The sequence below is a fragment of the Eublepharis macularius genome, chromosome 3, assembly GCF_028583425.1.
Source record: "Eublepharis macularius isolate TG4126 chromosome 3, MPM_Emac_v1.0, whole genome shotgun sequence".
NCBI classification, from domain to species: Eukaryota; Metazoa; Chordata; class Lepidosauria; order Squamata; family Eublepharidae; genus Eublepharis; species Eublepharis macularius.
Genome location: NC_072792.1, coordinates 125,317,472 through 125,334,718, shown reverse-complemented (window position 1 = coordinate 125,334,718; position 17,247 = coordinate 125,317,472). Strand labels below are relative to the sequence as shown.

At 41.3% G+C, this 17,247-nt stretch overlaps 1 protein-coding gene across 3 annotated transcripts in view; it reads right to left on the bottom strand.

Annotated features, from left to right (window-relative positions):
- CADM2 (cell adhesion molecule 2) overlaps positions 1-17,247 on the bottom strand; it is an 864,141-nt gene that overhangs the window by 235,944 nt on the left and 610,950 nt on the right. For all 3 annotated transcript variants that reach the window (XM_054973275.1, XM_054973277.1, XM_054973276.1), the window contains one exon: positions 5,528-5,680. In XM_054973275.1, coding sequence (XP_054829250.1) covers positions 5,528-5,680 — 153 coding nt within the window. The remainder of the gene's footprint in view (positions 1-5,527; positions 5,681-17,247) is intronic.

Genomic DNA, 17,247 nt, shown 5'->3' with positions numbered 1-17,247 from the left:
GTCACCCACTATTTAGGGAGTGAAAGGCTTTGAAAGAAGTGAAGCAGAGAGAGCCCCAAAACGTGATGCCAGTCGTCAAAGAGTGGGTGTTTCACAGAGGCCAGTAGCAGTCTCCTCCTTGCACCTCAAAAGCCAGGCAGGAAATGTCCCCCCAAGTCACCCACTATTTAGGGAGTGAAGGGCTTAGGAAGAAGTGAAGCAGAGAGAGCCCCAAAACGTGCTGCCAGTCATAAAAGAGTGAGTGTTTCACAGAGGCCAGTAGCAGTCTCCCCCTTGCACCTCAAAAGCCAGGCAGGAAATGTCCCCCCACTATTTAGGGAGTGAAAGGCTTAGAAAGATATCAAGCAGAGAGCCCCCAAAGCAAGCTGCCAGTCACCAGAGAGTAGGTGTTTCACAGAGGCCAGTAGCAGTCTCCCCCTTGCACCTCAAAAGCCAGGCAGGAAATGTCCCCCCAAGTCACCCACTATTTAGGGAGGGAAGGGCTTAGGAAGAAGTGAAGCAGAGAGCCCCCCAAAGCGTGCTACCGATCGTCAAAGAGTGGGTGTTTCACAGAGCCTAATAGCAGTCTCCCTCCCCTTGCATCTCATCAGCAGCCAAGAAAGAACGTGGGGGAAAGAAGGCAAGAACTCAAGCAGACAACACCCAAAGCTGCCTTGCACCCACTGTGGGTCTGTGAGTGGGTGGGGTCAGAGCACAATAGAACCCACCGGCAACCCAGAAAAAAGGAAGAGATTTTGGGAGGGGGAGGGGGGATTAAGCCCGAGAAGAACACAAGGACTCGAAAAATGCAGAAAGAAATCAGAGTAACCCGATAGTGCAGTAAAAGGATTTTTTAAAAAGTGCTCTCAAGAAAACTAGAATTGAAAGGAGAAAAAAATTAAACAGGAATGGAGAAAAGAGAAAGCTCTCTTGCATCTGAAGCCCCAAAGCCCCAAAGCCCCAAGGCACAAGTCGCGCTCTCACAAAAAAAAACTTCCCCACAGCAAGCAATTGCTAAGCTTAGAAGCTAACTTGTGTCCCCGCGCCAGCAAAATAGAGCGGGGCTTCGCGCGCTTTGTCTTTTATGCAGAAAGGCTGGTGATCTGTGTTTGGCTGACAGAGCTGCCAATCAAGGTTTCCTGGGCTAAGATTGGTGTGTTCCAAACGGGGAAGGTGGCTCCACACCATTGCCTAGGAAATTGTTTGAGCGGGAATCCTGGCATGACGGGCCAACGGACACACAGGCAGAAAGCCCCAATGTTTGGCGCTTTTGTGAGAAAAACACAAGCCCACAGCTCGCATGTTCGCAAAGGACGAACTGGGTAAGTTCGTGACGAAATTAGGTCCATTATGCGGACCATGCCCACATCTACTTAGGATATAACATGTATAACTTTTGCTTTCAGGTGAACTTGTGAGATGGTGCTGAGTTGCTAGAGCTACAGATTCAATTTTTGAAATGACAAACAGAAGCAGCAAGTGAGAGACAGCAAAAGGAACACGTATACTTAGATAGTTTGCATTACAATCTTTATGCTTCTAAGTGAGGAGCATATAGTACTGAGTCCTTCCTTCAGAAAAGTGAGCAAGTTCCATAGACTTATACAACTGTTTGTGAGAGATGCATATACTTGAAGGATTGGACAAATGTCTGTTCTTCAATTCCATATTTGCTGTGTAGTTTTGCAGCGGAATATGTTGGTTCTTCATTCTTTTGACGACATGTGAATTGCTATGAATTTCATATGCTAGCATGGCCAATTGCTGATTAGGAAATTCCTGAAGATCTGAGGGGGGAGCCTGAGGAGGGGGAAGTTTGGCAAAAGAAGGGAGCTCAGCACAGTTCTTTTTTTTTTCCTTTTAAATTTTTTCTTTATTTAAACTATAAACTATACACCATAACATAATAAACAATAAACATTGAGAATAAGAAAAAACACAATTCTAAACATGATACACTATATATATATATATATATATATATATATATATATATATATATATATATATACACAATTAAAAGGAAAAGGGAAAAGACCCCCCCCCCCTCTCAAGATTACACTCCAGGTTGAATTCCAATTTTCTCTGCAACAAGTATATATCATTTCTAGAGGCACACTTATTCTAGGTTAGTCACAAACCCCCTCTTTTTTCTATTGTTCAGGTTTCTTAATCCATAAATGCAGATGTCATCAAATCCTTGTTATCCATTTCATGCAAAAAGTCTATTAACGGTTCCCATTTAGTCAAGAAGTTAACTAATGTCCTTTCTCTAATCAATACAGTAAGTTTTGCCATTAACGCAAACTCCAAAACTTTTGTCAACCATTCCTCCACTGTAGTTTTCCACTTTTGTGCATAAAGTACTATTGCTGCTGTAATAAATTATAAAAACAGTGTTCTAAAGCTTTTTTCCAACTGGCTGTCCATTATTCCCAAAAGAAAAGTCTGGTTTCAGCTGAAGTTTAATCTTCAAAATCTTCTGAATCGATGATTGTATCTGCAACCAAAAACTCTTTGCTTTCTTACATGTCTACCACATATGAAAAAAATGTCCATTTCCAACATACATTTGATGCTCCCTTATACATTTTAGCCAATTTTTCAGGAGTCACATACCAACGATACATCATTTTGTAAAAACAAAAAAATTAATACTGGAGCTTAATATAAATTTCAGCCCTCTTGTCTGCACAATTTTTCCCCGTTTAATCATACGTTCTTTTACTTGCTCTTCTTTGGTCTCAAACCTCAACAAAAGTTTATACATTTTAGAAATAACATGTTCATCATTTGTACAAAGGGCTATTTCAAATTCAGTTTTAGATTTCTCAAAGTCATAATGACTCTTGCCTAATTTGAATCTCTCCAGAATTTGCATATATGGAAACCACTGACAGGCATGCCCTTATGCTGCTAAGTCCTCTCTTGATTTAATATTAACTTGGTCCTGAGAGAATTCCAATAAATCCTGATAAGTTAACCATTTAGGTGGACCAACCATTTCCCTTCTAAAATGAGCTTCTTGTGATGACAGCCAGAGAGGTATTTTTGAACAAAACTGAAGTTTGTATTTATTCCATACTCTCAGGATTGCATGCCTTACATAATGATTATTAAACTCTTGGCTTTAACTTTGTCATACCATAGATACCCATGCCACCCAAATTTTAGATCATGCCCTTCCAGGTCCAGTAATTGAATTTTATCTCATTTTAGCATATCCCTTTTAATTTCTTTCTAAGTCTTAATATAATTATTTTGGAATAAACAGCTTATAGTCATTATTTAATAGTGATATTGGCCTATAGTTTCTTGTCAGTGTGTGATCTTGTCCATCTTTTCAAATAAGTGTTATGTTGGCCTCCTTCCATGAGTCCAGCATTTTCCCTCCCTCTAAAATAGAATTCATCGACTTTTGTAAAGGCTGAAGAAGTTCATCCTCAAAACACTTATAGTAGCTCCTTCAGAGGCCGTCTGGTCCAGGAGCTTTTCCCAACTTACTCTTTTTTATGGCTTCTTTCTCCCACTTCTCTTACTGTTATAGGTCCATTCATAATTTGTCTTTGTTGATCTTAGGTAACTTCTGTTTATTAATATATTCATCTATTTTTTCCATTGACACATCACAACTCTTATACAGATTTGTGTAGTACTGATAGAATGCCTTTTGTATATCTGCAGTGTCTGTTAGTGCCTTATCCGCCTCTTGTGTTTTCAATATCATTCTCTTTTCTCTTTCCTTTCTCAATTTATAAGCCACCCATTTTCCTGGCTTATTTGCATATTCAAATATTCTTTGTTTAGCATAATTGAATTTAATTCCCATTTCTCTTGACATTAACATCGATAGTTGTTGTAAGATCTTGATATGTTGTAATATATTAGTATTTCCAGGAAATCCCTTGAGTTCTTCCTTTTTGCTCTTTATCTCCTCCAAAATACATTGCTTTTTTCTCTTGGTTCTTTGTTCTCAATTGAGCATTATATTGAATTAGGTAACCTCTAATATATGCTTTACTTGCATCCCAGACCATTCTCATATCTGTACCTTTAAGTTTAATTCAAAATATTATTTTAATTTATTTTTAAAGTCTTTGCTAGTCCCTTCATTTTTTAACAGAGCTTCATTTAGTCTCCACCTAAAGGTACCCCCTTTCCCCTTATAAGTCATGGATACTGGATTATGATCTGAAAATGTCTTGGGTAGAACCTCTGTTTTAACCACCTTGGTGGCAATATCCCTTGATGTCAAAATCATCTCTATTCTTGAGAAAGATCTACGTCTTTCTGAAAAAAAGTATACTCTCTTGTGTTACCATTTTCCTGTCTCCACAAATCAATCAGACCTAAATTGTCCATTAGAACAAAAAAACTTTAGGTAGTTTACCCTGGTTCATCTTAATATGTTTTTCAGAGCATCTGTCTATCTTTGGATCAATCACTCTATTCCAACCCCCCATCAAACAATAGTTTTCATATGCTAGATCTGTTAAACAATCACCAATTTTTTAATAAAATCCAGTTTTATTCTCAGCACAGCACAGTTTATTCTGAGCTCAGCACAGTTCTGGTGCCATAAAGCTCCCCCACCCTCCAAAGCTGCCATTTTCTCCAAGGGAACTGATCCTGTAATTTGGAGATGAATTATCATTTCAGAAAAGCTCTAGGTCCCACCTGGAGGTTGACAGCCCTAGGAGGCACACAAAATATTCATTTTGAGAAGCATTATATGTATGTTCTGTACATATTCAATATGTGTTGTGATTACTACTTCACTGGATTTCCATTAAAGGCCATGTGTATTCAAACAGGTATTCAATGCAAATCCACTTTCCTGCTGAAAGAAGGAAAGAAGGAAGGAGAGAAAGACAGAAAGTTCTTCATTTGTACATCCCCAGTGATGCTGCATGTGAGGGAAGCCAGCAGTGGTGGCAGCATTATATATGGGGGAGGTGGAGCTAGTGGCAGGTGGGGAAGGAGGAACCACTGACATGCCAACAGAAGAGGAGCTGCCTCCCAACACAGGACTTGCTCCTACCTACTGTGATGGGACCTGTCGTATCCTTCTGCGGTGTGAGGAGAAAGCTGTAGTGCTACCAGCTGGTGAAATCCCAAGTAAGTGAGAGTGGGAAGGGAGAAAAAGAGAAAAAGTGATGGGTGGAGGGAGAAAGAGAGAGAAAAAGTGAGAGACAGAATGAGAAACGTGAGAGGAAGAGGAAGAGAATGAGAGTTACCATAGGTGTTGGGGGAGGGAGAAAGGGAGAATAGGCATAGAGGAAGGAGAAAGACAGAGAAAGGCTGAGAAAAACGTGGTGGGAGGGAGGCTGAAGCAAATGTGGGAGGTGAGTGGGATGGCTGCTCCTTGCGGGTTCCTTGTGGGTACCCACTTTTTTAATATTCTCAGAATGTCTGCAGTCACCAATAATTTCAGTAGAAAGCAATAATGACCATATACATCCTGAAGAAGTTTTTAAAGCCTAAGATGTTACAGCAGTCATCATATCAAACTCTTCTCATTTTGGTATTCTCAACCAGTTATGCTTACCAAGAACAGTGAGGAAAGCCTTGGAAGTCTTGACAGGCATAGTAAATAAAGAACAGGTGTATTGCCCTTCATCTGACAGTGACACATCAGTGACTCTGATGGTCAGTTCATGCCATGAAGCTCGTAGCAGCTCAATTCTATTGTCCCTCAGAGCTGCAAAGCAAAAACAGAGGGAAGTTTTAAACAAAAATTAATAAAGCTCAGTAGCAATATATTTAGTATAATAGGTTTCATTTGATATTGCAAGAAATACTTCAGCTATATATTTATTGCATAAACAGCAGACAAAGCAGTATGAAATGTTATTTAAAATTCCTAATTACTAAGAAAATGTTCACAATCACAAATAGAGAAAACAATAATTTTTCTAAATTAGACTTCAGCATTATGGGCAATCTGAATGCCTTTGTAATTATTTTCCATGGCGTCTGTAATAATTTTCCCGCATCTGTATCTGCTGACATTTTTTAACATGAGGGTGTTTCCTTCACAAAAAGGATTCTAGATTTTTATTTACTATTTCGCAACCTTTACTTTAAATAGTTAAGATCTACAGTATTACATTGCAGTGTTTTACCTCAAGCAGGAGTCGTCGAAGACCATGAGATCCTATGTTAACATTGTATCAGTAGACACACATATCTTAACTCCATCCACAAGGGAGATGCAAGCTAGATGTGCGTGTCACTGGGGGACTCAGCATCATTGTTGCCCCCAGCAGTGTAGGGAGTTATGTGCTAGCAGGCAGCCAAAGGTCAGTGACCATTCTGCAACTGTACATCAAGGCCAAGTTGTACATGGCCAATCACTGAGAGCCTGGGCTGCCTGATCAGTGGCACAGCACAAGGTGGGATCAGCCTGGCAGCAAATGGGGTGCACCTTCAGAACAACCTGAGATACTGCAGGAAAGTTCAGGCCCCAAACTTATGGCCTTATTAACCAAGCAACATGATACCATGCAGGAGCTGGGCCACAAAGGCATGAGGGGCATGAGGTCACCTCTATACCTTGAAAACTGCACTGTTGGTGACAGCTGGTGAGGCCAGATAAGGAACTGCCAGACCTAAGGAGCCTTTAAATAAGATGTCCATTGTTGTAATTACGGTGGCCTAGATCTGAGTCACTCCTGCAGCACTACAAGGACCACTTTGCTCCGCCTGCTTCTGCCTGCCAGAGCCCTCCAGACACTCCTGGTATATTAAACATAATCCCATCCAATGGTGCGCCATTGAAAAGAAGCAGAATATTTTAAGTATTCCCTGAATATTTGACTAGTATTTTATTTTGACCTCACCCCAACTTAATGAATAATACCAACTAATTCTGTCAACTCCAGTAAATCAGTGCAGTCTTGCTGGTCTCCAATGGCAATGGAATGTCCAATTTCCTTTTTTTTTCTGGATTAAAACTAGAGGAACATTTCATATGTCACTCAAATATGTGTGTGTCTATTGTGTTTTGTCTATTGATTACCAGAAAAATGGGCTGTCAATGCTATCTCAGAATGTCAATTTTGTCCAATGATTTTTGAAGCAATATCCTCCCACACCATCAAGAGTAATGAAGGCTGTTGCCAGAGAATCCTGGTGTCTCTCTGTTCCCTCTTTCAGGACATTACCAGTACCCCCTCCCCACTTTCATAAAAAAGAAAGGCTCTTTCCAGTCTACAGTGGTATAGACATTCTTTAGGGTGGCTTAATTTTTCAACAGATGCGTGTCTAGGCACATAGTTTGGGACAAGAAAACACAAGATGGCATTAGCCATGTCATCTACAAGCAGATTTCCTGGAATATTTGCTGTGTGGTGGTGCCATCTTGTTCAAGATTGTTGTTGTGGGTTTTCCGGGCTGTATTGCCGTGGTCTTGGCATTGTGCTACACCTCTGAAGATGCCAGCCACAGCTGCTGGCGAAACGTCAGGAACTACAATGCCAAGACCACGGCAATACAGCCCGGAAAACCTACAACAACCATCGTTCTCCGGCCGTGAAAGCCTTCGACAATACATTGTTCAAGATTGTACAGCCCAAAGCAACTATTCCATCTAATGTGAAATGTACATACGTGGTCACTCACTGTGACCATGATGTTTATAGCACTACATACAGCAAACATCTCTACAACATAATTTGTACTTAATTCATTATGTTTAATATATTAAATATTGTATAGTCTTTACAAATATAGAAATCACTTTTCTCAAGAGATCACTGGATAAAAGAGAGATGGCTAATGGAAAAAAGAGTCTATCAGAAGATTGAAATGACATTTTGGGAGGGGGGATATATTAAAAATATACAAATCAAAATGACACTGCTATTTTGGTAGGGAAATAAATTAGAGGAAATAAAAGAAAAATATTAAATGAATATTCATAATCAGTACTAGAGAAATAGAATTGCAAACAAATGTTACTTTATTATCATGAAGTACTGCAGATCACTTCCAAAATATGTATTAAATGGGACATGTATGCTTCCTTACAGTGAAAAAAGTTAATAAATATATTCCTAAGTGAATATGATAAGTAACATGAATAACATTTGAGACATAAGGAATTTAAAGTTCAGCCGTCCAAACAATTCATGTCGGTTAATGTATCATGTTGGTTAATGCTCTGGATATGTGCAGACTATGAACTGGATTATCTAAGATATAAGGAACAATTCTTTTGACAAATAAGAAAGAAACTGATGATAGTGCTAAAGCTCAGAATGCAGAAGTCACCAGAGTAAATATACGAGTAAAATCCAAATGCCAACAACTTTGGATCCAGCTTAAAATGAGAGTTGGCTAGCTTCCTCAGCCAGCATCGTTGTAAGCAGTCAGCCCAGCCTTCACCAGTTGTACAGCAGTTTTCATACAGCTGCATATGATATTAAAAGTGTACAAAAGCCTCTGGAGTTTAAAATGGCCACCAAAGGACCTCTAACAGTTGCTACATCCCGGCCGGGAGGACCAGGCATGCAAGGAATGCTGCCTTGGAAGGCGGAGTGACCACGGCTTGATTGGATTTATTGGCATTGCCAGCCCCACCGGTGCCCAGAGTAACAAAGGACTCGCAGCGTCAACCCCACTTAGCACATTCCTCTCCCTCCTTCCGTGATGATATCACCTGTCCATGATTGAGGGGCTAATCAAATGACATACATAAGTATAGACAATCATTCCTGGCACAATGTATCCCCTCCCTAAAAACACTTAATCTAGCTCCGGTATACCTCATCAGAAAACTGTCCTTTTTGTGCAACGCTAGAACTAGTTTTGCATCTGCATTCACATACCCTGGCAGCTATCAATCAAATACTCAAGCATTTTGTCTAACCCAGGAACTAGCCATTGGAGTCTTTATCCTAATGGCTAGGAGGACTCTCCTCCACCTCAGGACACATTTTAGCTATAAAGGTAGAGCTTTGGCCCCATTCAAATCTAACACATTTCCAGATCCACAAGTGCTGTTCCCTTGAGGCTTGCTCTAAGCCTCTTGCCTTGCCGAGGACACTGACCGTTTGATGCTCTTCTCTCTCCCTCCTCAACGCAGACTGGACCCCTTCTCCAGGACAGGTAGATATTGCTCTATCCCCAAATCTCTGGCTATATTTCCTAGGACTCTGTGTGTGCGTGTGATTATCTTCCCCCAGTAATTGGTGTGTATGCGCATGAAGTTCTTGTGTTCAATAAAGGTTATTGTTTAATATTAAGCACCAGACTCGCTTGTTCTGTTGTCGGAAGGGACCTGGTATACCAAGGTGATAGATCCCAGTTACCACCTCTCGTATAGCCGTCTTCCTTGCTAGCTAATTCCCCCATAAATCATATTTATGCAAGGAGACCATTTCCGGGAACATTGTTCTTTGACCTTTAAACTGTAAAGGGGAAGAAGGGATGGAAGTAAACTAGTATGATCCGGTAATGAGTACTAGTACATCCCATCTTTTGCTTTAAGCTCCTCAAGAATGACTGCATTAGTAACAAATTTAAGACATTTTCAATCTGTGAGGCAGTCACCCTCACAGCATAAAGAACTCTATGAAAGAAGGGAGAAATTAAGCTTGAAGACTCCAACATGAAAGCTATATACTCCCTTTCATCCACAACTTAAACTGGAAGTGGTTACAGAATTGGAAAGGCGTCTTTGTACTGAAATAGCAGCGTCCAAACACAAAGAACTCTTGGAAACACAGTTTCTATGACACCTATTATCAACACTAAGAACTCACTCATCTTGAAAAATTACATCTCCCAAAACACAAAGATTCTGGAATGCTGACTTTTTCCGTATTGCAGACATTGGTGAAATATCGTAGTCTTCCAGAGGAGACTTCTGAAAATCGTCTTCTGATATTTCCTGAGGCCTCAGAAGAGGGGCAACACTCTTATTTCAGGCAGCTGCCCCCTTATCTCATCACTATCCCTCTTGTGCTACTGCTGCCTAACCTTACTTCCTTTGCCACATTCACCAGTGAGTCTTGCATCTTGTGGAGGCCACAGAGCTAGCTGTCTGGGGCTGATGACCCAGCAGGATGGGCATTAGGCAGCTGGGGCTCTGGGCTGATAGGTGCTTCCCTGGCAGGCTGTTGCCTTCTGGTCCTAGCCAGCTCTGCCTCCTGCCTCACTTGCTGCTCTTGGTTCTCAAGGTCACTTGCAGCCTTCTTGGGTCTCACTCCAGATCTTGGGCTTTGGTGCCTTCTTCCAAGCACAACTCTGTAAGCTGCCTCCTTCAGGCACTCCCAGCCCTGGACATGCCGCTGCCACCACTGTCTAAGCTATCTCTCACTCTTGCCTCTTGCATGCTGCTCTCCTTGCTCTTTCCGCTGCAGCCCACCTCTTCACCGTCTGGGTGTCCCGCTTTTAAAGTGCATGCCTCCTGGCCTCGATCCCACCTCTTAAGTGGTGTGCCAGGTGTCACATTACCACACCTCTCTATCCAGAGGAGTTAGCCGTGTTAGTCTGTAGTAGCAAAATCAAAAAGAGTCCAGTAGCACCTTTAAGACTAACCAACTTTATTGTAGCATAAGCTTTCAAGAATCACAGTTCTCTTCGTCAGATGCATGGAGGGCCATGCATCTGACAACGAGAACTGTGATTCTCGAAAGCTTATGCTACAATAAAGTTGGTTAGTCTTAAAAGTGCTACTGGACTCTTTTTGATTTTACACCTCTCTATGATATTGGTTATCCTTCCCATCCTCCAAGGAGCTTAGAGGCTGCATATACATGGCTTTCCCTTCCTCTACATTGTCATCACAACAATTCTGTGAATTAAGTTAGGCTGACTGCTAATGCCCAAAGTCACACAGTGAAATTCATGGCTGTGTGGGAATTTAAACCCAGATCTCCTAGTCTAAGATTCTTACTATTATACAACACTGGTTCTTTCCACTGAAATTACTCAAGCATCCTTTAGTTCTCTATTTTACAAGGCTGAGGATTTTAGACTCAAACTAGATCTGATAACCATCGACTTGAGGGCTAGAATTAGGTAGGCACAAAATTCCTATTAAACAGTGTGAGGAATGAATTTAAATCACTTAAAGGGCAGGGAAGAGTTTGTAGCTGAATCTTTCCCTGCTATGTGTGTATTATGTCTGCCAAGTAGATTCTGACTTATAGTGATCCAATAAATAAATGCTGTCTTCACACAAATCTACTCCAGATTTCCTTATGATATGTTCTGTGTAAAGGTGGAATAGATAAGGAGAAAATATACACCCTTTCCTGAAACTATTGCGAAACTTCTTTTTCCTCATTTCCATCCTAACAGTAGTCTCCTATCCGGAGTAGAGATGGGCACAAACCCAAATACGAACAAAAAAGCCCCACGAACCAGCCCGGTTCGTGGTTCGCGAACCAGTGGGCCGTGGAAGCTCATTTCCACGAATTTCCATGAACTAGTCTACTGGTTTGTTTGGTTCGCATAAACTTTTTCTGCCACTTACAAGTGGCAAGGAAGTATAAATGGCCCAAACCCCAGCCCCCACCCCCAGCCCCACACTTACCTTGCCCAGCCACCCTGCGGACCCGTGGCCTCCTCCCCCTCCACTCATGAGGTGCAGGAAGGCCATTTTTGGTCTCTTCCACTGCTACGCAGGCCCACGGAGCAGCAGAGGAGGCCGAAAACCGGCTTCCCACTCCTCAAATGGCTGTTGTGGCCATTTTCAGCCTCCTCCAATACCCTGCTGGCTCACACTGCAGCAGAAGAGGCCAAAAATAGCCTTCCCACCCCTTGCAGGAGGAGGGGGAGGATGCTACGGGCCCGCAGGGCGGCAGGGCAAGGTAAGTGTGGGGCTGGGGCTGGGATATGGGGTTTGGGCCGTTTAAAGGGCCCTACCACTTGCAAGCAGCAGGTCCCTTTAAACTATCAGCTGGCAGGCGGCGGGGGGATTCCCCCTGCCTGCCAGCTGATAGTTTAAAGGGACCTGCCCCTTGCAAGGCAGGAAAGAGCCCTTTAAACTGTCAAATACTCATTTCGCTGTTGCTGCTAAGCATCCAGAAAGGGGCATTTAAAGCCCACAAACCATGAACTGGTTTGTGAACTTGCACCACTTCATGACAGTTCGTGGTTCCTGGTTCATGAAAACCCACAAACCATGAACCTCATGGTTCAGGTTTTTTGTGGTTCATGTCCATCTCTAATCCAGAGTATGGATTGCACATCAAAACAATCAGATGTTGTGGCACTCTCATTTCTTTTATAACTATTATACCAAGAAACCTGCCTCCTCCACAGTGGACTGAGACTAGGAGTAATGTACTTTAGAAGTATGGCAGCAGGGAAGAGGCAGTTTCAGGAAGGAGAAAGTAGGTATGGAAATAGTTAATTGCTCCTTTACAATAAATTGTCCCACTATTGTTTTATAGGAATTCAATAGGGCCTGTATTCTAATGGATTGTGCCACTTTAATAATAAAGAGTCCAGTAGCACCTTTAAGACTAACTAACTTATTTGTAGCATAAGCTTTTGAGAGCCACAGCTCTCTTCATCAGATGCAACTGACGAAGAGAGCTGTGGTTCTCAAAAGCTTATGCTACAAATAAGTTAGTCTTAAAGGTGCTTCTGAACTCTTTACTATTTTGCAACTACAGACTAACATGGCTGACTCTTCTGGATCTATGCCACTTTAATGTGTACTTATAGCATTAACAAGCACACATACCAGTCCAAAGATAAATATGCCTCAACACGCACACACACAAACACACACACTGAAATGTCTAAGAATGTTATATATATGGAAACAAGGTTGGCAATATGTTCTGAAACTGTTCTACAAAAAAGTTTGTGGTCAAATTGTTAAGATTTGTACATACATTAGAACATACTGGTGAGAATAGTTAAAACTGCAAATAAATGGATTTCTGGAATACCAATAATATAAAATCAGCAGGATGCATGTGGACAAGCTAGGGGGAAAATAAAGAAAACAATCTTTATAGACAAATAGCAGTCTAGACCATACCTGACAGATTTGAGTGATGACATAATATCCTCTTAGTCTATGGTGGTGACACAAAAATGCCAAAGGACACAAAACTGTCAGTCTTCTTGTTTATTTCTAACTTGGACTAATAAAAGACTGTGTGACTGACAGAAGACAGACACGGGCAGACTCCTTGGCATACAGTATGTACTTTTGTTTGAAGAAAAAAATGATGGTTGGAGGATTATTTATTATTGCTTTTTCAATCCTAACTTTGTCCTTCCCCCCACATAACTTTTCAGTTGCATCTTTATTGACTTTGAAATCCTTTTTGCTCATCATAAGTGATATTATTTCATTAACAATAATGGTATTTAAGAAAAAGTACAGGGCCACATTACTGCAATAACATCACAGTTTCTTAAGATACTGTGATTGATAATTTAGAAAATCTTTACATCAAAAATGAGTATAATTATCTAGGAAAACAACAGCTAATAATCATCTTTGGGATATTAGTGCCCGATTAACAAGTAGGAAAACTTTGTATATGTTTAGAAATTTCAAGCAAAATGGCAGAATACCACAAAAATGAGTTTTAGGGCTTGCTCATTATGCAATTAAAAAGATTTTTTTTTCACAAGAATAAGAGTCAGCATTGTCTAGTGGTCAGAGCAGGAGGGACCTGGGTTCAAATCACTGTCATAAAGCTCACTTGGTGATCCCAGACCAGTTCCCATCTCTCAGCTCAACTTATCTTGCAGGGTTGCTTTGAAGATAAAACAGAGCAGGGGGAGAATTTGAGGTCTTTGGAGGAAAGACGGAGGAATAAAAATGAGATAGAAAATGTATTCAACTCATATACAGTAAAGTAACAATAAATTACAGATTGCTCCATGAGATTTATTTCAAAGCAAAACAAAAAACTTCCACTACTGTTGTACAATAGGAACAACTACAACAAATTATCCAGTAGGAATATTCTGCATCACTGAAGATGAAGCACAATTTACTTCAGCTTCCAGAAGTGTAAATGAATGGGTATAATGAAAGAGTACACATTTATTTCAGTGCACAAACCTTTAATATGATCTTGTTCCATGCAATTTAGAATGTGATTGGGTTGATGGAGATTACGCTTGGCAGGCAGCCAGATTTGGTTGGCAGTTGCCAGAATTAGAGGGTACAAAGGTGGTATGAACCATCTGCAGATGAGTTATGAATATGCAGCCATGCATGTGTGCAAAGATGTCACATGAAGAGATGACTGAGTTTTTTATAGTGTACATACACGTTTATTTATAGTTACAGAACTGATATAACCTTTCCCACATTATGTGGACATTAGCAGGAAATGTAGTTCTAACCTGAGATTTGAAGCTCCGGTTTCAATAATAATATATTTTGTAATTTATACTTCTTTAGTTTCCATTATGCCTGCATGCAAATAGGTTAAAATTATTATTCAAATGTGCAATCAGAACTATGTATTCTTACAGATATGTTAAGGACAAATCATAGAATCATAGGGTTGGAAGGTACCGCTAGGGTCATCTAGTCCAATCCCCTACACAATGCAGGAAATTCACAAATACATCCCATCACCACACACACCCAGTAACCCTTGCTGCATGCCCATAAGATGGCAAAACACTGTTGAGATCTCTAGCCAAACTGGCCAGGGGAAAATTGCTGCCTGACCCCAAGGTAGTGCTCAGCTTTACCCTGGGCATGTTAGAAGGAGCCATGGGAATAATAATAATAATAATAATAATATTTGAATTATATACCACCCTTCAGGACAACTTAATGCCCACTCAAAGCAGTTTACAAAGTATGTCATTATTATCCCCACAACAAAACACCCTGTGAGGTGGGTGGGGCTGAGAGAGCTCCAGAGAACTGTGACTAGCCCAAGGTCACCCAACTGGCTATAAGTGGAGGAGCACTAAGCACTGATGTAACTCTTCCTGCTCTCCTCATGATCTTCCTAGGTTCATAGAATCAGCATTGCTATCAGAGGGCCATCTAGCCTCTGCTTAAAAACCTCCAAAGAAGGAGAGCCCACCACCTCCCAAGAAAGCCTGTTCCACTGAGGCACCACCCTGTCAAGAAGTTCTTCCTAATATTTAGCTGAAAACTCTTGATTTAATTTCAACTTATTCGTTCTGGTCCAACCATCTGGTGAAGTGAAAAACAACTCTGTGCCATCCTCTATATGACAACCCTTCAAGTACTTGAATATGGTTATCATATCACCTCTCAGTGGTCTCCTCTTCAGGCTAAACATACCAAGCTTCTTTAACCTTTCCTCACAGGACTTGGTCTCCAGATCCCTCACCATCTTCATTGCCCTCCTCTGGACATGTTCCAGCTTGTCTATATCCTTCTTAAATTGTTGTGCCCAAAACTGAACACAAAACTCTAGGTGAGGTCTCACCAGAGCAGAGTAGAGTGATACCATCACTTTGAATGATCTAGACACAATGCTTCTGTTGAAACAGCCCAAAATCGCATTTGCCTTTTTAGCCGCCACATCACATTGCTGACTTATGTTAAGTGTATGGTCTACTAAGACCCCTAGATTCTTTTCACACATACTACTGACAAGACAAGTCTCTCCCATTCTACAATTATGCATTTGATTTTTCCTACCTAAATGCAGAACTTTGCATTTATCTCTGTTGAAATTCATTTTATTTATTTTAGCCCAGTTTTCCAGCCTATCAAGATCATTCTGTATCCTGACTCTGGCTTCTACCGTATTTGCTACCCCTCCCAAATTAGGACCATCTGCAAATTTAATAAGCATTCCATTTATTCCTTCTTCCAAATCATAGAAAAAAATAGAACAGGTCCCAGGACCGATCCTTGAGGCCCTCCACTTGTCATTCTTCTCCAAGAGGATCAGGAACCATTAATAAGCACTCTTCTGAGTGTGATCTGTCAACCAGTTACAGATCCACATAACAGTAATAAGAACCAAACCATATTTTACCAACTTGTCAACAAGGATATTATGTGGAACCTTATCAAAAGCCTTACTGAAATCAAGATAAACTACGTCTACAGCATTCCCCTGATCCAGCAAGGTAATCACTTTCTAAAAAAAGAGAGAGATAAGGTTAGTCCGACATGACTTCTTCTTGAGAAACCCATGCTGGCTCTTAGAGTGTGACTACACGTGACTTTCTCCACGTGGAGAACACTAGATTTTTTTAGCAAGGTTTCCTGGGAAATGAAGTCCAAGTGGTTCTTCCCCTCTGTTAGAATTTCTGCCTGAAGAGCCACAAGAGGGCTTCGTTTGGGGGCGGGCAGCTGGTACTTTCTCCCAGGGCATCCTGCAGGCTGCCTGCTCCCAGGGAGCTGCTCTGGAAGCGGCAGCATTGGTGAAGCTTCAGCTGCAGCGACAGTGGAAGAATCTGCAGCAGATCCTTCCACTGTCACTGCAGCTGAAGCTTCACCGATGCAGCCACTTTCTCCAGAGCAGATCCCTGGGAGCAGACAGCCTGCAGGACGCCCTGGGAGAAAGTTGCAGCTGCCCGCCCCCAAACGAAGCCCTCTTGTGGCTCTTCAGGCAGTGATTCTAACTGAGGGGAAGGACTACTTGGACTTCATTTCCCAGGAAAACTTGTGAGAAAAATCTAGTGTTCTCCACATGGAGAAAGTCACTTGTAGCTTTGCTGTTAGTAAACAGAGCCATCCTTTCTCAATGCTCAAGGACTGACAGTATGATGATTTGTTCTAAAAACTTTTCCAGGTACAGATGTCAATCTGACAGGTCGATAGTTACCTAGATCCTCCTTTTTCTCCTTCTTGAAGATGAGGACAACATTTGCCGCTTCCAATCTTCTGGCACTTTACCTGTTCTTCAAGAATTCTCATAAATAATGGACAGAGGCTCAGAAATTACATCTGCAAGTTCTTTTAGTACACTTGGATGCAATTCTTCTGGCCCTGAGGACTTAGTTTCATTTAAGGAAACTAGGTGTTTATATACTATCCCTATGCCAATCCTAGGCTGTAACTCCCTTCCCTCATCATTTGTTCTGTAACTGCCATGTTGAGCACCATTCCCATGCAGGAGAAGACTGAGGAAAAGTAGGAATTGAGCAGTTCTGCCCTCTCTTCATCACCTGTTACAATTTTACTTTCCTGTCCCTCCAATATGCCTACCATGTCCTTGCTCTTTTTCTTACTTTGAACATAAGCAAAGAAACTGCTTTTGTTGTTTTTGGTATCTCTTGATAGTCTAAGCTCACACTGAGCTTCAACTTTGCTAACACTCTCCCTACAAGCAT